At 38.9% G+C, this 22,478-nt stretch overlaps 4 protein-coding genes across 5 annotated transcripts; 1 reads left to right on the forward strand and 3 right to left on the reverse strand.

The window, feature by feature from the left end:
• Positions 1-240: 240 nt before the first annotated feature.
• Positions 241-4,018, reverse strand: LOC105389679 (odorant receptor 13a). 2 transcript variants are annotated; one of them, XM_038118155.2, is made up of 8 exons: positions 3,850-4,017; positions 3,086-3,338; positions 2,356-2,463; positions 1,773-2,209; positions 1,563-1,665; positions 1,259-1,354; positions 819-974; positions 245-428 (listed from the first exon to the last, which is right to left on the reverse strand). In XM_038118155.2, coding segments are annotated over exons 1-8 (1,212 nt in total). In that variant the 5' UTR covers positions 3,852-4,017; the 3' UTR covers positions 245-371. The 2 variants fall into 2 exon arrangements, with proteins under 2 accessions (XP_037974084.2, XP_037974083.2); XM_038118156.2 differs by lacking the exon at positions 2,356-2,463 and having other exon boundaries at positions 241-428; positions 3,850-4,018.
• Positions 4,019-12,197: 8,179 nt separating this feature from the next.
• On the reverse strand, positions 12,198-15,160 carry LOC105389678 (odorant receptor 13a-like). The gene is given in 8 exon segments (NM_001309108.1): positions 12,198-12,251; positions 12,333-12,488; positions 12,891-12,986; positions 13,091-13,193; positions 13,315-13,751; positions 13,839-13,946; positions 14,451-14,703; positions 15,153-15,160. Coding segments are annotated over 8 exon segments (1,215 nt in total).
• Positions 15,161-18,066: 2,906 nt separating this feature from the next.
• On the reverse strand, positions 18,067-20,002 carry LOC105389668 (DNA translocase FtsK 1). The gene is made up of 4 exons (XM_048623677.1): positions 19,822-20,002; positions 19,401-19,651; positions 18,725-19,147; positions 18,067-18,565 (listed from the first exon to the last, which is right to left on the reverse strand). Exons 2-4 carry the CDS (start codon positions 19,637-19,639, stop codon positions 18,112-18,114), a joined length of 1,116 nt encoding a protein of 371 aa, XP_048479634.1. The 5' UTR covers positions 19,640-19,651; positions 19,822-20,002; the 3' UTR covers positions 18,067-18,111.
• A 155-nt stretch (positions 20,003-20,157) lies between these two features.
• LOC105389667 (ubiquitin-conjugating enzyme E2 S) lies at positions 20,158-22,408 on the forward strand. Its single transcript, XM_038118166.2, has 3 exons — positions 20,158-20,562; positions 21,621-21,946; positions 22,195-22,408. Exons 1-3 carry the CDS (start codon positions 20,388-20,390, stop codon positions 22,288-22,290), a joined length of 597 nt encoding a protein of 198 aa, XP_037974094.1. The 5' UTR covers positions 20,158-20,387; the 3' UTR covers positions 22,291-22,408.
• The last annotated feature ends 70 nt before the right edge of the window (positions 22,409-22,478 follow it).

Consider the following 22,478-nt stretch of genomic DNA (forward strand, 5'->3'; position numbering starts at 1 on the left):
GGTCTCTGTCTCTCCTGTCGTGCGAGTCATCCGTCTCATTGGGATATTGGGACTGGGAGTGATGATGGAATAGAGATTGCTCTTGATAAGGCCGTTATATGTGAACTCATGTATATGTAATCTTCGGTTCTACGGTAATCTACGCCGGTTGGCAATCGTAATCTATTGACATTTATTGGCGATTCAAGGAAGCAGAAGGAAGGATCTAATAATAGGTAAGTATGTAAACGATGTACGTAAGTATAAATTCATGTATTTATTCATGTAACAAACAATAATTATGACTATGTATTTTCATAAATTTCAAAGTATAAGTACTTACCTAAGTATATTTTATGTTTTATTTAAGGATATAATTTTTCAGCCTATAATTAATCGGCACTAATCGATTTCAGCAAAGCGAAGTATGACATAGTTGTTTTCAATATCTGGAAAAATAATAATTTTCATGAATTATATATTAATCCTTTTATTCAAACTGTGACGATTTGTTGCACTAAACACTAACTAAGATCTACCATAATGACATAGTCTCACCTTCCACCTAGCCCTAGCTATAGGTATGTCTAAAGGTACATCGTCAGGAGATAGGCAATCAGTGACAGGCGTTAATATATGTCTGGCCAGTAGTGCAGTAGTTCCACCACGGTGACCAGCCTTATGCAGTCTAGTGTCTGTCACCGACTCACAATGAAGCGAATTTATTATTTTGTATGGACTGTATGGTGCCTAGGCCAAAATTGGAAGTAAAAACTTCATTTCCAAGGGTACTTATGTTTCGGCTGTTGCGTGTGTGACTGTGGAGTGAATGAATGTACCTTTAGCATGGTCTGCACGCCGACGGGCACGATGCCCATGGCGGTGAGCTGGATGGGCGTCTGGATGCGGCTCAGGAAGAATTTGACCGTCTTCTGGTTGCTGACGTCCATGCTCGCCCACGGCATGCAGTACACTGCGTCGATCAGCTTCTCACTCTATACACAACATACTTTCAGACAATGTACATATGTAAATTATTTTAAATAACTCCAATCGAGAAATTGGTTTGGCTTGGCATGGGCTCTAGAGTCCTGCTGTGCTACCATAAAAAACTTTGAACGCTGTTTAACTAGTGTTTAAAACGAAATTTGACATATTTTGTATGCGTTTGAGAGCGCTAAACATCTGTTGAACACTGTCTATAGAGTTTGTTTGTCATAGAGTTTGAGCAGCTCCTATAATAGCATACAACATGATCAATGAGTCGACCATTACTTACTATGTAACCAACGAATTCAAATATTATAGATAATTGTATTAATTGTCCAAATACAATAATGGTGAGGGGTCCAAAGCGAGCCAGGGTTTCAGGATCCTGAAAAGTATATTTCAATTCAAGTTCTTCTTAAGTATCATGGACATTTTAAGTAGATATGGTTAGAAATGTATAGTTTTTATTTTACCTTATATTTGTGGATCTGTTAAGTATAAAGGCAACAAAGAGATCATAGGTGCTCGAGTTTCTTTACGCTACGTAACGTTTATTAACATGTGATATTTGTACTTCTGATCAAAATACTTACAGGTCGGGCGCATTCTAAAAGTAGTATACAGCCACTAACTAGATGAAACATGTAGTTCATGGCCAGCATGGGCCCAAAAAATGATGATATCGTAGCAGCAAATCTAAAACCAAAGAAATACTTACGTAAGTAGTTTATTTTACTAGGTAATACTTAAGTACTTAGATAGATAAGTACTATGAAATCTCAATAGCACTGAAACCCACCAACCTTACTATGTACCGGTGTTGATCTATAATGGAAATCAAGTGTTTACCAATCACACTATTTTCCTCTTTATTGTATTTTAACCCTTCCGGCATCGGTATGTTTAAAATATTATAATTTAGGATTTGAATGTGTCCAATTATTTGAAATACTATAAGAGACAAAAGCAGGTCTAGAACGCAGATGCTACACGCAGTTATGTAAGAGAAGTAAACATTCAATGCGGTCAGTATGTAGAAATAATCGTAGCAGTCGATTCCTGGTACAGCAAAGTAGACGGCGAATTCCACATTGTCCCGGTCGATGTCCCTGGTGGTGAAGGCGCCCGCCTGGATGCTCTTGTAAATGGGCAGCACGTTGAAGCTCGTCATGCCCAGCAGCATCAGCGCCATCTGGCACAACGAAAACCAGTACGAGAACTTGTCCCAATACGCAGAAATCTGTAAGATTACAATTTAATTTGAATTTGAGTTTTTACTTATATAGAAATGGGCAGAAAATGTGTGTATATAACATAAATATTTCGTGTATATCGGTAACATTCACTGAAGAGCGATATTAATTATTTATAATGTGGTTTTTTTACCTCAGCCTCATATTTGCCCTTTTGTTTGTGATAATATAAATGAAATTCCGTCAGAAAAGTATTTACAATATTTCTGTATTCTTCAAAATGTGGCAATGATGATCGCACCTGAAAAACATCTCAAATATACACTCACGGGCAATGAAATAGTTCCATACAAAAAATACCGCCACCAAACAACCCCAATTTTTTCAAACATTTAATTTAAAATTTGTTGGTTATATCCTGATGCTCTATTAAATGTACTTCAATGTTGCAGAAGGCATCATTAGGCTAGCCTTTTCCGTTACAGAGTAATTTGGTGTTTTTCTCAGTGGAACCTTTTCATTCCCCGTGAGTGTAATAACCATCAGGAGAAAATGTGTGTGACTGTGTGTGTATGTTCTCCCAAAAATACATGATTTAGACAAAACCTTACTTGAATTCTGCCCATACATCAGAATAACAAAAAAGTAAGTTAATTTTTGTCCCGGATTTCCCAAAAAAATTCCGGAAATTTATTGAAAGCGAGCCAACGCTAGAAAATAGATCACCAATGAAAACGTGAAACTTACAGGTACACTTTGTTACTTTATTATTTCGATTCGAGTCTGTACAGAACTGCCGAACTCAGTATCTCTCACCCATATTCATTAAGATTAATTATTTTAATTTCTTAAATAAGATAAGTTTATTAAATAACACTGTTTTCAGTACAAATAAAGACGCCAGTTAAACCTGAGTTACTTACTAAGGACACCGAAGTTAAGAAAGTTGTTATGTAAACGTGTCCCATCATCAGGAAGGAGATATCTTTATGGAACTTCCACAGGAAATTGATCTGAGCCATCAGATTGACTGTGAACTGGCCAAGAACGTGGTACTTGTGGTACCGAATGAAGAGAGGAACCTCCTCCCCGAACAGCTGTCCCGGCCAGCAGCCGTTGAACCACAGGAACCGCCGCAGGATCCGCACATAGTCCAAGTAAACCGCCCCAACTGGCCTGCGAAACGAATCTTTAAACAATAGAAGTTGCGTGTTTTCGATCAATTCAATGTAGTGAATTTACAACTATTTCTGTCCAATTTAACTTAGTTTATAACACTGCTATATTTAAATATCTAATTATACTTATCGACTTTTATTTATCGAAATAAGATTGAAGATATATTATATATTATATATTTACTATATATGGCTGATATCCTTACAACTGCAGTAATCTTCGAGAGGGTACTCAGAGATGAAGCAAGCGAGCCACCTACGATACGCTGTACGATGTACAACAAATGTACATTTGTTGGTACTCCTTACAAGCCGTATATTTGAATGAGTTAGTTAAATTTATGCACTTAATGTCCTCGTCTAGAATCTAGATACGTATCTGTCGCATCTAGATGTGCAGGTTTCCTCACGATATGTTCCTTCACGCACATAATATGTAACTAAATGCAATTACCTTATCCGTTACGCTACCATAACTCTATTTAGTATAAAATCGAACTTTAACATACATGGCTAATAAATCTGTGATTGGCCGAGAGGTTCCTGTCTAGTAGGTACATGCGGACTTGCCATCAAGTTAAGTATCTATGCTATTTTAAAAATAAACTTAGAAGGTGGCGCAAATTCGCAAATAACACTTTCAAACGACCATCCTATAGTTTTTCAGTGGGTAAATGACGAGTTCCAAGTCACTTGATAAAATTATTATCTTTAAATACCTACTTATATTCTCTATAAATAACTTACATACAATTAAGAATAAGGCCGTGTCCGCACCGCGAATATTTTTCCGCGCGGAATTAATTCGCGCGAATTATATTCCGCGATCGAAGTTCGCCAGATGATTTTTTTGCGTTTTTTTTTCCGCAAGTGCGGATACTCCTATAGTATTCGATGTGTTACAGAATTGCGAAATAATTCCGCGCGGAAAAATATTCGCGGTGCGGACACAGCCTTATGTACAAAAAAATAGACATCTAATGTACAATCTGCAAAAGAGACAAGTATGCCACCCCGCAGCTTAAATAGGTTGAACCTAAGCCTCATGTGTGGAAGATAGATGAAATCGCTCCGCCTCGCTGCCCGCCGCTATGTCGTGTTATTATGTGCATCTCACTTTGCATCGGGCATCACCTTAAGGGCTTTTAGGTCTTTCAACCATCATCATCAACCCGTAACTCGTTCGCTTCGTGGCCTCTAAACTAGAACTCGACGTCAACCCTACCGGTTATCGGTTCTTCGGCATATATGGCCGGGAACACTGTCACTTCAGCTTACAGATTTCAAGAGTAACATAATTTACTTGAGTTCTCTTACGTCATAAAATTTCAGATATAATCTTTCAGAGAAAATTCGAGAATAACTGTTTCTTAAAAGTGGCTTTAGATAGGTGGTGCAGTCCAACCGACAGCGTCGACGTTTCTGGGGGTTAACTATGGAAATCGATAAACTAACGTACGAAAATTGTTATAGAGTTTTGTAAGCTTTAACCAAAGTAACGGGCAGTTTTAACCAAAGTACTCGTGGCTTCGGAGCACTGCGCTTACCACGTCTTAATCGCGTTACATTGTGGCCCGGTTTCGCGATACTCGGTTAGATCATAACAAGGGATTAGTCCATCAATCGTCATCTCAATAGTTTATTAAATGCTTAACAAATGTGTCAAAAGTCAACAACTAATCCTATTTGATTTGGTTATGATCTAACCGAGTATCGCATTGAGTATGAATGGTCCGGAGACGAAATAGGCAGACTTTCCCCTCTGCCGGGGTGGTAGGCCAGAAAGGCCCACCGATTTATAAAAACTAGTTGCAGTCTCAATTTTTACTACACTCAATCTAGTTGGCAAAGCGTTCGTTTCATAGAAAATTATTTGTTTACATACTAAAATGACAGCTTCAATTCATAGAATATCCGAATTCCGGATTTGTTCACAGATTTGGTCATGGTTTATTGTTATTAGCAGTTGACTAGCAACCAATGTCAAAAAAATGCAATAGTGATGTACCAGTAAGTAGATATTATGTATTGATCGACAAAAAAGGTCATAGTTAAAGGATCTCACAATTTATTTTATTTTGCAACGTAGGCGAGCGGGCTTCAGTAATCGTAACTAATCACTGAGGTTAAGCAACAACTGGCACGGTCAGCCATTGGATGGGTGACCGATTTTAAGTGGTTCTTTTCTAGACTCTTTCGTGCTTCGGACGGCATGTTAAGCCGGGGGCCCGGTTGCTGCATCGGCAGCAGTCGTTAAGTCTAGTCAGAGGCCTTCGGGCGGCTTGAAAACATCTGACAGTCACTCTCAGCACAAATCAAATCAAAATCAAATCAAAATCATTTATTGACACCATGTACAACGGGTAAGTATACAAGAAATGAACAGTAGGTAGGCAGTAGTGGAGTAGGAAATAGAATTAGTTAGGTAAGTTGGTTTATAGAGTAAAATAGAAAGCAGTAATAAGGAATCTCGCACTAGGCACAGCCTGTATCGCGAGAACCAGTAGGCAAAGTAACAATAAGGGTTGCAGGTGGTTAGACAGTGGTACATTTGAAGTTTAAAAGAAGGTAGGTAAGCATTAGGTAAGTAGTATACAATGTTAGGATTAAACTTAGTGAAAACAGGGGGGTAAGGTGTAGGTACATGACATTAGGATATAAGATTAGAGCTTTTTTACATAAAATTAACATTGGTTATAAATCCGTTGTCAATTATTTAAAAACTTAAATGTTAAAATCTTAAAAATTATTATGTAAGATTAGATACAAAGAAAATAATCAGTTAAAACAAAAACAATAGTTTAACCATTAGGTACTTCTCATATTGAGAATTAACAACAACATAAAGTTTAACAACAAAAACAAACAAGTAACTTCTAATTTATGAGGCAAAAATATAACTTAAAATATAAGTTTAGTTAAGGTAAGTAATTATAATTTAGAGTCTAAGGTAGGAAAATATATTATTAATAAATATAAGAATAATAGATTACAATTAAATAAATATGTAATAGGATAAACATGAATATAATAAATATATTATAGAGTATAATAAGTAAAGTATGATAAATATATAAAAAGTCTCTGGTCCAGAGATCAAAAAGGTACTTAGATGTTTTAATGGAAGGGAACTTTAGAAACATGTTATTTCCATAATTATCTATAGAAATTGATATTTAATTAATATTATTTTAGTAGGTCTTCTGTTTCCTCGTAGTTGAGGCTAAGCAGCCATTTCTTAATCTTTATTTTGGCTTCTCGGATGTTATCTGACTTCAGGTTGATATATGAAAGGATTTTGTTGTAGATATGAGGGTGAAGGTATTTACTAAAACGGTGTGCGAAAGTAGTGTTTGTGCGGATGGTAGGAAGATGAAAGGTTCTGCGAGAAAGCCTATTGAAGTAATCAGGGGAAGAAATAGAATGTCGATGCTGCGAGAGGGCCACCTTGTGGATGAAGAGTTTTCTGATAGATAGTACTTCGCATTCTTTAAAAAGATAAAATGTAGAAAATCTTCGGGGTTTTTTTAGCATTACTTTAAGAATAGATCGTTGTGCGCGTTCTACAGCAATCATGTGAGATTTAGCTGAACCACCCCAGCAGGAAATGCAGTAACTAAGCACCGACTCACATAAGGCAGTGTATACTTTTTTAAGGGTCTGTACGTCAGCACTATTTCGAAGAAGTCTCATTATGTTTAATAACTTTCGGGCACGATTAGAAAGAGAGGTAATGTGAGGGGAGAAAGATAGTTTCTCATCAATTATAATGCCTAGGTATTTGATAGAGTCAACCCTTTTGATAGATTGGCAGTCGCAGTTTCCGGATTGCATAGTGCAGGAGAGGGAGTGAATTTTAAGAGTTTCAAGAGAAAATTTGGGTCTGGAAGCAGAGGTTTTGTGGAAACATAGGAATTTCGTTTTAGAGGAGTTTAGAGTGAGTAGATTTTCGTTGAGCCAGTTTGAGACAGTTGATAGGCCTATTTCCGAGTTTGAGAGTGTGGACTTCCAGGTTTTATCGTAAAATATGATTGCTGTGTCATCAGCGTAACAGAAAACTTTGGCATTAGCGGATGTGTCAAGTATAGATCCTAACTCATTTATGTATATAAGAAACAAGGTTGGCCCAAGTATGCTTCCTTGAGGGACCCCATAACAGATTGGTAATGCATCGCTAATCGTCTCGTCACATTTGATACGTTGTCTTCTGTCAGAGAGGTAACTTTGGAACCAGTTTAAGGGGTGACCGCGAATGCCCATGCATTCCATTTTTCTTAAAAGTATTTGTATTGACACTGTGTCGAATGCCTTTGCCAAATCGAGAAAGGCACCGATGCAGTGATATCCTTCGTCAAGACGGGAGGAAATCGTGTTGATTAAGGAGGAGGCCGCATCTTCTGTGGATTTACCGTGCCTAAAGCCGTATTGAGCAGAGGAGAGAAGATTATTGGATTCAAGAAACTTAACAAGACGAATATTAATAATTTTTTCCAGGAGTTTAGAGAAGACAGGAAGAAGAGAGATAGGTCGGTAGTTACAAGGTTGACTTTTGTCTCCTGCTTTGAAAATAGGGGCCACCACTGCGGTTTTCCACAAGGTTGGAAAGGCGCCGTTCTTTAGGCTAAGATTAAAAACATGAGTGAGTGGTAAAATAATGAATTTACTTATATGTTTGATTAAACTATTTTGGATTCCATCTAGACCAGGAGCACTTTCTATTTTCAGTAGGCGGATGAGGGACTCTACTTCAAGTTCGTCAGTGGGATTTAAAAAGAATGAAACCGGAGGAGAAGAGATTGTAATAGATGACGCGAGATCGGATTCGGTTTTACTCAGTTTCTTGATAAGTTCATTAGCAAGAGTGGCGCCAACTGTCGAAAAGTAGGAATTACAGTGATTTACAGATTCTGCAGGGGTATTTTTACAGGTTAAGAGTTCGCTAGGAGATTTTGATTTACAAGAAAGTTCACAAATACTTTTTATTGATTTCCATAAGTTTTTAGAGCTGTGCATATTCTCTTGTAGTAGCCGTTTTTCATAGTCATTTTTAGTTTTGTGCAGAAGGTCATTGCAAAAGTTTTTGTAACGGTTATAAATAAGTTTAGTTGTGGGGTCCTTGGGTGATTTTCTGCAGGACATGTGGAGTTTATCCCTGTGTTTAATACACCTGATGAGTCCTGGGGTGATCCACGGTTTAATATTATGTTTGGACCGGCTAACAGAAACAACTTTAGAATTATTGTCAATAATTAGTCTGAGTTTTGCGGTAAATTTATCAGTAGCAGAGTTGAGAACATTTTCAGTTAAAACATCTGACCAGATTTCAAGAGCCAGATCTTTACCTACACCGGAGTAGTCCAGTATTGTTCTAGTACGTTTTTTGTTAGGTATTTTATTATGATCTGTGTTGATAAAGGCCATGGGTAAGTCATGATCAGTAACTGTAGTTGCACAAACACAACCTAGAGCCTTGAATTTTGTTTTTATGAAAATGTGGTCAATGCAAGAGGTTATTCGAGTAGGTATGGTGATAGCGGGATTTAGCCCATGTTCGGCCATTAAGCAGAGGTACTCCGATTTCCGAGTATCAGAACAGGTTGGAAGGATGTCTATATTTATATCACCGGCAAAGACTACGTTCGGACAGTGATCAACACTGTTCAAAGTGAGATCTAGGGAGGTTAAGAAATTTTCTGGGTTCTTGATTGATGGTGATCTGTAAATACCTAAGATTGAAAAGTTATTTGATAGTTTGACTAATAGGCAGTCAGCATCAGTTAGAAGGGGTTCTGTGACAACAGCATCAAGGGAATCCCTGATGTAGACTATTACTCCTCCAGCTTTGTTGATGTATCTAGAGGTGTGGTAAGATGAGTAGCCTTTCAGTTGCCTGATTACCTGTGAAAGTCCTAGGTGACATTCAGTGAGAATAATAACATCATATTCTATATCAAGCCGGTGAAGTAAGGTAGAAAAATTGTCAAAATTAGAGTTATGACTTCTTATATTGTAAGTAAGTATTTTAAAATCATAAGTATTTCCATAGGAAGATTTACAAGATTCCGCAGATTCTATCGCGTGACATGGAATTACTAAAGAATTGTCTATATCATCAACAGTATCTAGGTTGGCCATTTGATGTGATTTAAGTACATCATGTGTACAGGTTGAGGTATGGGGTAGTTGCTGTCACGCAAAAGGAGTCTAATGGATAGTTCATGATTAATTGAGAGTAACTGGACCATAAGATTTAGATGTATATATATGCTATAAGTTCTAGAAGTTAGCAGAATGAGTGAAGATATTATATTAAATATAAACATGATAAATAAAAAGAAAATACATATAAGATACAGACAGTTTAATAGATGAGTACAAACAATTTTATTAACACATTTTAGTAATTCAGAGCAAAAACAATTTTGGTAGTTCAATTGGTTATACAGACTAGATAGAACAAATAACAAATGAGATCGAGTAATGTTTGTGAAGTGTTGTATGGTAGGCGGACTAAGAGGGAACAGGGGCAGGACCCAACACATGATCAAGATCATGAGCACTGCGAATTGATTTAGCATGTTTTTCTTGTTCTTTGCGGACATATATGGTTCCATTTTTAATCCAGCAGTGTCTAAAACCGCATTGTTTAGCTCTGACTCTTGCGTCATGAAAAAGCTTTCTGTTTGCTTTGGTGAGTCGTTCATTAAAATAGATAGTTTTAGAGGGTCCATCAATCCCAACGTCTTTGGTCGAGAGGTTCCGTCTGACTTTAGCTGCTTGCAGGATTTCATTTCTTTTGCAGTTACGAAGCAGTCGGGCAACCACAGGGCGGGGTTCATGATTTGGTTTAGATGTGGGTCCAACACGGGTTACAAGGTCAATGTCATTTATAGAGATGTCTACACCAATTTTTTTGGCTGATATTAGCACTGTATGCATTAAATTCTCACTTTCAGTCTCTAGCAAGCCACAGATTTCAATTTCGTTGCGAAGATTAAACTGCTCCTGAGAGTTCAGTTGATCCTCCAGGGAGTGGATGGTGGTTTGCAAGGAACTGATGGTTTCAGTATGTTTCTGGGTTTTAATCAGGCTCTCTGTTAGCTCTTCCGATTTGACCTCCAGCTTACAAGCTTGCTTGTATTGGGGTCCACCAACCCGCACTTGGCCAGCGTGGTGGACTAGGTCTAAAACCCTTCCTTGATTGAAAGGAGACCCGTGCCCCAGCAGTGGGGACGAAATGGGTCGTGATGATAGTTACAAAATTTAGTAAGTATAATATAAAATTAATACATAAAAAAATATAAATAATGCATAAATGCTTCGTTTAATTCATAATTTAAATAATTTATAATTAGTATTTCCAACCCATCCTCTCGAATTCATCGATAACACTTATCGATAATTGTTACATCCATTGGCAATAAGAATGATGACACTGTGTTCATTATTAAATGTCACTTCACATAACCCTTATTGCTGGGAATTAAAACTCATAATGACATGTCAAATGGGACATATAATCCAGCTAAACGGTAAAATTTCCCCCCGCAAAAATTGGCAGACTTTTTTGTATCAAGAAAGATTGCTATGACGCTTCCCGAAGGTACACCCGAGTCCGCGTTGTTCTATTGAGTATCGCGATACCGGGCCTAAGTGCGTCTATTGCATGACAGCTATCGTTAGTTCGATTTAGATTTCTATAGTGACCGGAGTGACCCCCTTGTACCATACTTCATCACCGGTAGAACGCACTGATTGAAGGCTTTTGTATTTAGAATTTAATATCTTTCAATATGTACTGACCCATCTTAAATATTTCCTATTGGTGTTTTTTTTTTGAAATAGGTGTTTAGTAAATGTATAAATTTTCTAAATGTGTGTGATATAACTTACTTACTTACACCATACTATTGGACTAGGCCTAAAGCCCTTCCTTCATTGGAAGGAGACCCGTGCCCCAGCGTGATGGGTCGTGATGAATATATCTACATTTTTCTAAAGACATTGTAAATATAATCGGATTTCATACATTTCCTGTAACAGAAACATGCGAACATCTGTTCTGTATCACCTCGCGGACCTCTCTAACTATCATGTAATGTACGGTGGCCTGCGCCTAAAAGTATACAGGCGGAGTTTTTATAATAGCGATCTCAAGCTCACATGCTGCTCAAGCACATCCACATAAACACCACTGCTACACACATCACACACAACACGTCCCCGGATTTATAACAGATGTAGCTGGTCCCTTCATCATCTGGGATCGCTATTTTTAAAACTCCGCCTGTATACTTTTAGGCGCAGGCCACCGTACCTATCACCCGTCAGTGGACCATAAAATTAAAGAATTAGCGCACGTGTGGCATATTTTGTATCTCTTTTGCTGACTATACAAATTGACACGATACCTACATTATTACAGCTAATCTAGGATGTCTTCGTTCGAAGCTACAGAACCCTGAATGTACAATGTCCTCTGCTGCCGTAGGCTATTACTTATATGGATTCGCAATTTTATTTAATGAATGTTAGAATAGAATAGTACTTATTTACATAATTACAGCCACGGGCGCCGAAGGCTGTAATATTTCAGGAAAGAATAAAATACACATATTAGTACATATTCCTTTTTATTAAGTTGCGGTTATTATACATGTACAGTAAATGCCTAGTCATAATATTTTTAAGGACCCTCCTTGCTTCATCTACGGAGATTTTTTGCGGCAATAATATCGCCACTGTTGCGTGTTAGGTTACAGGCGAGGGCACACTATCACCTATGGACCGCATGGCTACTTTATCGCCATCGCCACACCATCGCTACAGTATCGTCGCAAAAAATAACCATGATGTATTATTCGCTTATTGATTTCAGCAAAGCGAAATACGATAGGGTTGTTTTCAATATCTGTAACAAAAATATACATTTGTTAGTATTAATTATTAAGCAGCTAAGTAATTGTACAAAATAAAATGCGTGGATACTGACCCCTAGCATGGTCTGCACGCCGACGGGCACGATGCCCATGGCGGTGAGCTGGATGGGCGTCTGGATGCGGCTCAGGAAGAACTTGACCGTCTTCTGGTTGCTGACGTCCATGCTCTCCCACGGCATGCAGTACGCCGCGTCGATCAGCTTCTCGCTCTGTGCACAACATAATAAGGGAATAATGAAAGGAGTGATGACATAAGTGTGGTAATTTTTTCTAGAGGATTTTCAGGTTTTCTAGACTAGTCACCGTGGCGGAAATTCAGATTAGTTGGCTATCACTGCCTACCCAGTGTACGTAAGACGTACGTAGACACAGTCAATACGTGACTCGGAAGGCTCCGTTCATGCACCTCCAAGTTTACAGGTGTACCTTTCAAATATTTACACGTTTTCTAGTCGATTAAAGTCGTGATCTATGAGATCTTATAGAGTGTGTTGTGATCTATGGGATATACTTTTTGGTTTATAGGTAGTAACTATATATTTTTTGTAAGAAGGTACTTATTTCGTTTTACTATCTTCCATTACATTCCATACAAATATTATACTGCTTACAATATAACCGACGATTTCAAAGATTACAGATATTTGTATTAATTCCCCAAATACGATAATAGTGAGAGGACCGAAGCGAGCCAGGGTTTCAGGATCCTGAAAAATGAAAATGAGTAGATAAGTAGGTAATTGAATACTTTGTGTAAATATTTTCTTAGATCAGGTAGATAATAATATTAATAATGTATCTGAATACTTACAGGTCTCGCACATTCTAACAGTAATATACATCCACTGACCAAATGAAACATATAGTTGATGGCCAGCATGGGTCCGAAAAACGAAGATATCGAAGCTGCAAATCTGAAACGATTAACAATATAGATGGAAGCGCACATAATACATATACCTAGATTACCTAGATATAGATACATAAACATGCATATGTAAGTAAAAATTTAATATTCTTGAAATATATGCCAACCTAACTATGTCGCGATGATGATCTATAACTTCAATCAACTTTTTGCCAACGGCCATATTTTCTTCTTTATTGTATTTCAAGCCTTTTGCTACCGAAATGTTTTCAATGTTATAAAGTAGTATTTGAATGTGACCAATGATTTGGAATACTATCAGAGACAGGAGCAAGTCTAGAACGCAGACGCTGCAAGAAGTGACATAAGAGAAGTAAACATTCATCGTCGTAGATATGTAGAAGTGATCTGCGCAATGATATACTGGCAGGGTATAGTAGACGGCGAATTCTAGTGTTTTATTTTGTAGATTCATGGTTCTGAATGCGCCCGCCTGGATGCTCTTGTACACGGGCAGCGCGTTGAACAGCGTCATGCCCAGCACCATCAGCGCCATCTGGTACAGAGAGAACCAGTACGATAGCCAGTCCCAGAACGCACAAATCTGAAATAATATTTTATATATGAGTAGTTAGGTAGTAATTTTTTAAATGTCTAAATATGCAAACACTATGAAGATTTAGAACAGTACCTCTGCCTCGTATTTTCCCTTGTGCTTGTGATAAAATAAATGAAATTCCGTCAAAAAGGTCTTTGAAATATTATGGTATTCTTGAAAAAACGGTAAGGAACACCGAACCTGAAATTCGAAAGGGTAAAATAAAGAGTGTCAATAGTTGGGTGACTCAGCTCATCATTCTAAACGATTGAACATAGGTGATGATTTCAAACGGCTGAACAAATTTTCATGAAACAAGGCTATGAAAACTTGGTTCAATATGACTTAGGTACCTACTATAAACAAATCGAAATCAGTTCATCCGTTTATGAGCTACGCTTCCACTGACAAACACACTTACTTCTTCTTCTTCCTTTCCTTATCCTTATTTAGGGTCGGCTTTGTTCGTCATGTCACGCCATTTTACCCTATCCTCTGTCATATCCTCATTTACTCCAGACTCTCTCATATTTTCTTTCACGCAATCAAGCCACGTCTTTCTTGGTCTCCCTCTCTTACGCCTGACATTCACGCATACATTCACGTTAAATTATAACACGCCTCTTTTTTCGTCGGGATTTAAAATTTGAACTTCACCTATACATAATATGCAAGTACCTAACTATGTAATCTCCAGCTACTTACTAAGGTTACGGCCGTTAAGAAGGTGGTTATATAAACGTGTCCCATCATTAAAAACGACATCTCATCGTTAAATTTCCACAGGTAATTGACCTGTGCTATCAGAACCAATATCGACTGAACTTGTATCTGATACTTGTGGTATCGGATGATCAGAGGGACGGGCTCGCCGAGCACGTCGCCCGGCCACGCGCCGTTGAACCACAGGAACCGACGCAGGATCTGGATGTACTGCAGGTCTAATGCTCCTGCTTTCCTGTGAAGACAATGGGCAGGCAGAGGAGCTTTTCAACACGATATCACTTAAACGTACCTACTTGAAGGAGAATTAGGTATACAAGTAGGTACACATTTAAGAAAAGGGTAGTGTAAAAGGAAACTTTGGTGACCACTTACTCATCTTCAGCAGGGATTACAATTACACGACGTATTTAAAAAAGAAAATTATGTCAACGTTTTAGTTACATAAAATTTTATTAGGTATTTAAGTACTTAATTAACAACACAAAAACGTCATCCAAGTTACCTACATATTATTATCTACGTAACGTAGGTATATGTAATTTAGTAGTCATCATCATCATCATCAGCATCAGCATCAATTTAGTAGTAAGATAATCATTATTCTTATGTGCATATAGCAGTCATATAAGTAGTTACTTAGTTCTAGTTTATGTACCTAAATAAAATGTAATAGGTACTTACCTCGACATATTGATTTAAACGATTATTGTAAGATTAAGTTTTAAATTAAGTATGGAATAAAAATATAATGAAATTAAATTCTACCGCTTTTAAAACCATCATGTGTCAATGGGTTATTGGGGCCTGAGATTTTATAGCTTATTTTTGTGTAATTAAGCAGTTGCCTATTTGAAATTACCTTTCGAATTATAAACACAAAGAGAATTCTCTCTTTCATTTTCTTTATGATTAACAAATACTGTGAGAACCTTCATTTGTCTTTCCCTTTACCATTTCTTTATTAGTAGTTTACTGGACAGGTAAGCATAAATTAACGAATTCGTGAATAATGACCTATAGCTACTTTGCTGTACCTATATCTATAGATAAAGGGTGAAATTATATCAGTGAGCGTCAGTGCATGTCAATGTAGCTGACACATGGCAGGTAGGAACTAGGAACAGACAGAAAGTCAGAAAAATAAGAATAAAACTGGTTTTGAAAGGGGGAAATGGGTTTTTGTGAATAAAACATCTTTTACATCAACTTTATAGGTTTTGTCTTAAAAGTATTTATCCAATAATGTATGTATGTTAATGTTAACTGTAAAACTCTAGAAGTCTTATCTAAGACTAACATTATTGTTTTTTTCTGATGTATAGCTATACATCACTAGATGACTCCTGTTTATGTAGCTGAACTAATGAAACCGAAAGCAATCACGGGGTACATACCGGAACCGGAAGTAATGGGATTTTGTATACAGGAACCGGAAATACTTAATGTGGGTAAAGCAACAGTACACGGTGTAACCGAAAGCGATAACTGGGAACATTCCGGAACCGGAAGTAATGGGATTTTGTATTCAGGAACCGGAAATACTTAATGTGGATAAAGCAACAGCACACGGTGTAACCGGAAGCAATAATAGGGACTACCGTTTTTTTGCTCACCAGTTGGCGCCACTGTCGACCGAGGTTAAGAGGTACCATAGCTGTCAAACTTATCAAAGGAGACTGTATCAAATTGGCGCGAAATAAAGTTTTAAAATTTTGAATCTTATAAGCTTATTAATTATAAAATAACTATCATCACATCGAGTTACTATGCCGCAATGTAGTGTAGATCCGTTATGTTCGGAAAGAAAAGGAGGACTTATGTTAACAAGTGATAAAACTGTTCTAAAACAGTGGCTTCATCGTCTCGTGTTCAGCATCTCGTGTTTGTGAAAATCATTATAACCAATTTCAGAAAGAACATAATGTAAATAAGGATTAGGCATTTAATAAATACAATAAAAATAAAAGAATTACACACTGATTTAACTTTTATTTATCCTTTCCGTTTAAACACACTGCTATACAAAAAATATAACACATTAGTAATCCACACAATGAATGCTGGTTGAGTTGTTAGTTGAAACTAAATAATGGTAGTATAGTATACTAAGTATTCTATTATTTGTGGGGGTGTCAGTACCTGCACCTGGCTCACTCGAATGGAGCCTTTGTGCATATCGCCTTAAGGTCTAAACTCCACTCCTAAGCTTGGACCATTTCCTACCACGCTGGTCCTCTGCAGGTTGGTGGGTTCGAAAATCTAGATGTGCAGGTTTTATCACGATGTTTTAATTAACCGTAAGAGCGATGGTATACATTGTACATAAATTCCAAAGTACTCATTGGTGACAATATCTAGATCTGGAGTTTAATTATTAGTGTTCACACTGCTATACAAAGTTTCTGAAGGCCACTCAACAGTAAGTATACACTGAATCATTTTGTTGTATGATGCTGTCCTCTACGTTTCCAACCAAGTTACTGTTACGGTCATAGTCTTGGTGTCTGTAAAAAGAAAAAACATAGCTGTTACCTAAGCAAACAAGCATACACTTCGTAAAAAATAAGTTTGTAAACAGTAAACAAGCTAACCTCAGAATTAGCTGCTCTTTGAGACTGCTTATTTTTGCGCCCCTTTTCCTTAATTATTCAGCTTTCAACGACAAATAATCCATATTTGCGATAATTTTGCAAAAAGAGATCACTTTTCAACAGGGAAATGAACGAAAATATAATTTATCACGAAGCCCGCCAAACAAATTATATGAAAAGTAAAATGTCACTTGACCTGAGGCAACACCAGCGCCCCTAGCGGCAAATTCACACGCGTTAGCCCCCATTGGGTACCTACCGGAACCCGAAATTATGGAATTTTGTATACAGGAACCGGAAATACAATATGTGGATAAAGCAACAGCATACAGTGTAACCAGAAGTAAGGTAGTAATAATAAGTACCTAACTATTATAGGAAAGAAGTAGTGGAACCGGAAATACAAAATGTTGGTAAAGCAACAGCACACGGTGCGCGGTGAAACCCAACTGCTGACATCTTGTGATGAGTTTTTGAAACAATAAAAGCGGAAACTAATCAACAGCCGGAAATGGAAAGGTTTTGGATCATAAGCAAGTATGATGAACCAATCACAGGCGACTCTATAAATTCAAATTCATTTATTGCAAGTCACATTGTGGAATTAGGTGGTAATGAGTTCATTAGTTACAAATGTGACACCCTGTAAGGGCGCAGCAACCAGAGGGGCTTAAAATTACTTAAGTACCTACTTATCTCACGTAAAAACACGTTCAAAAATATATTTTCAAGTCCAATGTCATTATTTATCGTAACTCAAAAGTTACGAGAGAAATACCGTAAACTAGGTAATAACAATAATAAATAAATAATAACAGATAAGTTTGTGGCACTACGTATCTACTGAATCGTGATCTTGATAGTATAAAACTATAATTGTTCATTCGAAACGTTCGTGGATTTGGTACCGATGGTGATGGGAATAGGGCCTAAAGGCCCTACTATTCATACATAGGTGCTTAAATATGCAAATACGGTTATCAGGGATAGAAAGGAAAAAAATATTACAAAAACTTTAATATTTTATTAAAAAATACCTAAAAATTAGATCAAGAACTTGATGAGTCAATAGCGTGAATAATTCGGCCACGGCGCGCACTCCTGGCAGCCGCCGCCGCCGCCACCGCGCCGTCGGGCACGTCCAGCGAGGCTGAGGGATGCAGCACTTCACCGAAATCTTTGGAGGGAGCCGGAGCTGTGCCTTCATTGGCTTTTATACAGACACGGGCGGTCATGAGGTCTCGCGCATCTGGGCAATTAGGTGCGTTTGTGAAGTCTATTGAATCTGGGCAATCACGTGGGCTTGTGGGGTCACCAGAATCGTCACCAGCGTCGTGAAACACTACCTTTTTGTTTCGTGATTCTTCAGCTTGTAGTGTATTAATAATGTTATCCTCTGAAACCGCTTTTGCGGAGGTAGACTTGGGCAATACTGCACCTTCATGCTGTTGCATGTTTGAACCATAAGAATCTTCTGAAGCCTCTTGTTCTTGATCCATGGAGCTAAATGAAATAAAAGCCAATATTAGTTAAAGTATAGATGATTGCTCATTCAAATTCAAATTATCAACATTTAATAGATATAGGGATAGGGATTAAAGTCTAGACGTTAAGGTAGATATTTTTACGTAGGCAGTAAGTATTATAGGCAGTAAACATTACCTATCCTGAATCAAGTTGCATTCAGGTTGCAGTGGCCTTCGTCGTCTGCGACGGCGGCGCGCGCGTACTCTTGGCAGGGGCTCATTTGTGGGCACTTGGTCCATTGCATATGGTGCAAGTGGGAGAGGGTCAGGCTCGGCAGCTGGTAGGATGGCCGCTGGAGGGGGTGGTTCTATGGGTTCCGGAGGAGCGGCTACGATGTCTGCTGGTGGTGATGCAGCAGGTACTAGAGGGGCTGCAGACACAGCATCCAGCAGTTCCAGAGCTCGCATTTTCTCACGCCGCAGTAGTTCTTCCTTCTCTTGAGTGTCATTCCGAGTGCGCTTGTGAGGAGGTGAAGCCAGAGTAGAGTCTGCTTCAGTGCCACTACTCCAACCACCCTCCTCCCCACTTGGATCCCACTTTCCCTGCACTGGTATCACTCTGGAACAGATAGAATACATTTATTAGGTCTTTCAGTAAACTTTAAAAGTTATTGATTGTCAGCCTGAAATAAGAAATTCAGTGCAACATAATACAATTTTCTTTATTTCCTATGCTATTCAGTAAACCATAGCACATACCTAGTTACATCGCAATGTAGTGCTTCACACTAAAAAATATAATATAGGTATGCTGTCACCAGTATCACTAGAACATTGTAAAGAGCCAGTCAGAATGAGGGAGCGGTACTAACGTGAGCTCGTCGCCGGGCCGCAGCAGCGCCAGCGGCTCGGTCTCGGGCAGCAGGTGTCCGTCCAGCAGCAGCGCCAGGCGCGCGGCGGGCCGGGCCAGCAGCGCGCGCACCCGCCGCGCCAGCCAGCGCACGCGGCCCCGCCCGCCGCGAGGCACGCCCAGCACCACCCGCGACCGCTCGTCGCTGCACACCCGCCGCAAGTCGACGCGCACCCGAAACACTTCGCTGTCGGCTTCCATTTCGATCGATTGCTTTAAAATTATAAAAGAAAACTGAATAGAAACTTCGGCATATCTTATCTCAATTAATAGTATTTATAATCATTGTAGAATAAGGCCAAAATAATTTCAATTCAAGATTTATTTCTTTATTTACGATTGCGATACGATACGAATAACCTCAAATAATAAATAAACATTACATTGTACTCATTGTAGAAATGACAATAATCACAGAGTAGAAAAAGGATATAAATATTGTATCATGACCATGATTGCGCTTCAACCATGATGAGCTTCAAGCTTTTCATCAAAATTATGTCCATCGATCGTGATGATGATGGGAAGCCAAGTTACTTCACAAGTCACCACTTTTGGTGGGGTTTGCTAAAAGCTGGCAAAGGCTGGCTTGGCTACGCATGTACATGATGTGTACATGTAAATGTTTGTATTTTTTTTTACCATTATACTTTTACGTAGTCTGTGTTGGATAACCCACAGACAGCAAAAACCTTCGAGACTACTACTGACATTTATGACAGTTTAAAAATAAAATATTGAGCTGTTTTGTATTTGGTTTGGATTTGGAGATTTCCAACTTTAGCATTATTGTTTATTTACAAGACCCGTGCAACCTTGTGAAGACAGTCAGTATATACCAGAAAGCGAATATAACCATTTCATAAAACCAATCATCAGATAAAGAATCTGGTGTGACAATTAGACGGCGCAGTAAGATCGCTGGGTGGTAGGCTGGTTATGGTGCAGGATGTCTAACGCGGAGAACGTGCCGCCGGGCGAGGGTGGCGCCGCGAGCGGGGCGGGCGGCGCGCGCTCGCTGGCGCGGGAGCTGGCGCGGCTGGCGGCGGCGCCCCCGCCCGGGGTGCAGGTGCAGATCAACGACCACGACCTCACGCAGTTCATCGCCATCGTCGACGGGCCCGGTGCGTATACTTTCAAACTTCTTGGTAGGGGAAACACACCTCATAGAGCTAAAGCTGCAGAAGCAATAGCTAGCCTTGAAAGAGTGTATTGATACAATCAATTGAAAATGTTAGTTTCTCCACTAAAAACACGAATCAATTATAATTTAAGAATTGACAGTAGGTAGATAATGCTCTAACGAAAAGCTGTAGATCACATCCAGTGGTGTGCTTTGGGAGAGGCCTACATCCAGCAGTGGACAGCTATAGGCTGATGGTGATGATGAAATGCTCTTACAACCATAATTCTATTTTGCCTTTAATAATGTTTCATCACCAACAAATTAAAGATATAAAACCTGGATGAAATTCCTGCACAATAAAAGGCATTTGATCTTACTACCCTCTTTTGTCAATTTTAGTTCATTAGTATAATACATATTGGAAAATGCTGTGTTTCTTAGCTGTCTTCCTTTTAAAACTTAGTGTGTTAACACAAAGAACTAGAATTTTAGCTCCATACCAGTTATTTATTACTATTATTATGAAACTATTCAACTAATTATAGTACTAATCGGGAACTGATAATTAACTAATTTACAAAAGACCAGTTTGCAAAGAAATTTTAAAATCCTATCCTAACTAATATTATAAATGCGAAAGTAACTGTAACTGTCTGTCTGTTACTCTTTCACGCCAACAGTACTGGACGGATTTGAATGAAATTTGGAATACATATGGTCTACACCCTGAGAAAGAACATAGGCTACTTTTTATCCCGGAATTCCCAAGGGAAAACTTTTTAAGGCGAAGCGAAGCTTGCGGGAACAGCTATTTGTTATAATTTTGTAAACTTTAAAATTGTTACAATGAAAAATAGACATGTATTAGCTTGTGTAGAGAACATTTTTTAATTGTGGAGCTGATTGGATATACTCAGGGTATTTTTATGAGTCCAGAGTTTCTCTGGAATAATAATCAGCAAATTCCAAGAAGTTAATGTGGATGCCACTACAGCCTACATTCTAATCAATGTTTAACTATTTTTTTTAATTCAAACTCTATTCTGTGTATTCCAGCGGGCACGCCATACGCCGGGGGAGTGTTCCGCGTGTCGGTGTCGCTGGCGGGGTGGCCGGCGGCGCCGCGCGCGCGCTTCCTCACCCGCGTGTTCCACCCCAACGTCTCCGCGGCCGGCGACGTGTGCGTGTCCACGCTGGCCCGCGACTGGCGCCCGGAGCTGGGCCTGCGCCACGCGCTGCTGGCGCTCACCTCGCTGCTCATCGCACCCAACCCCGACTCGGCGCTCAACGCGGACGCGGCGGCGCTGCTCGCCCAGCGCTACGACGACTACGCGCGCCGCGCCAAGATGCTGACCGAGATACACGCGCAGCCGCACATGCTTGTGAGTAGTTTGCCCTGTACAAAGACTACTCTGATGTCATTCATGATGTCTTGGGTTTGATTCCCATGCAGAAAGCCTCTTTCTTATACATGGATCACACTACGGTATCTGTTCTGTTTCTGAGTAAGTTATGGCACCACATTGAACACTATTCCCCACCAAATCTGCCACATTACCAACATCATGAGTTTAGATAAGAGACAGTCTCTTTAACCCGCATACCTAATGTGTGATCGTATTTGTTGCAGGACGGGTGCGGCAGCGGCGAGGCGGGGGGCAAGCGGCCGGCGCCGCCGCCGCCGCGCGCCAACAAGGACAAGCGGCGCATACTCAAGAGGTTATGAACAATTCATCCCTTTATTTTTAAATACTATTATCATAAATCATTAATTAAGTACCTAATCATAGATTTGAGCGAGTGACTGTTAGTTCTTAAATACATTATTTTTTTTCGTCAACAAATGCATTTTATTATTCAATGCACATGGAACAAGGCTTATGACATTGATGTTGGGTGACGATGTGAGGTTTT

This window comes from Plutella xylostella, chromosome 10 (assembly GCF_932276165.1).
Source record: "Plutella xylostella chromosome 10, ilPluXylo3.1, whole genome shotgun sequence".
NCBI lineage: Eukaryota > Metazoa > Arthropoda > Insecta > Lepidoptera > Plutellidae > Plutella > Plutella xylostella.

Excerpts from the sequence above, each read along its gene's own strand:
- LOC105389679 (XM_038118155.2), bottom strand. Across the intron at positions 1,666-1,772 it reads CAACACCGGTACATAGTAAG|ATTTGCTGCTACGATATCAT; the intron begins GTTGGTGGGTTT and ends CTTTGGTTTTAG. Across the intron at positions 1,355-1,562 it reads TTTTAGAATGCGCCCGACCT|GATCCTGAAACCCTGGCTCG; the intron begins GTAAGTATTTTG and ends TATACTTTTCAG.
- LOC105389668 (XM_048623677.1), bottom strand. The coding sequence starts at position 19,639 with ATGGAAGCCGACAGCGAAGTGTTTCGGGTGCGCGTCGACTTGCGGCGG. Across the intron at positions 19,148-19,400 it reads CGGCCCGGCGACGAGCTCAC|AGTGATACCAGTGCAGGGAA; the intron begins GTTAGTACCGCT and ends TATCTGTTCCAG. Across the intron at positions 18,566-18,724 it reads TGCAACTTGATTCAGGATAG|CTCCATGGATCAAGAACAAG; the intron begins GTAATGTTTACT and ends TATTTCATTTAG.
- LOC105389667 (XM_038118166.2), top strand. The coding sequence starts at position 20,388 with ATGTCTAACGCGGAGAACGTGCCGCCGGGCGAGGGTGGCGCCGCGAGC. Across the intron at positions 20,563-21,620 it reads CGCCATCGTCGACGGGCCCG|CGGGCACGCCATACGCCGGG; the intron begins GTGCGTATACTT and ends TGTGTATTCCAG. Across the intron at positions 21,947-22,194 it reads ACGCGCAGCCGCACATGCTT|GACGGGTGCGGCAGCGGCGA; the intron begins GTGAGTAGTTTG and ends TATTTGTTGCAG.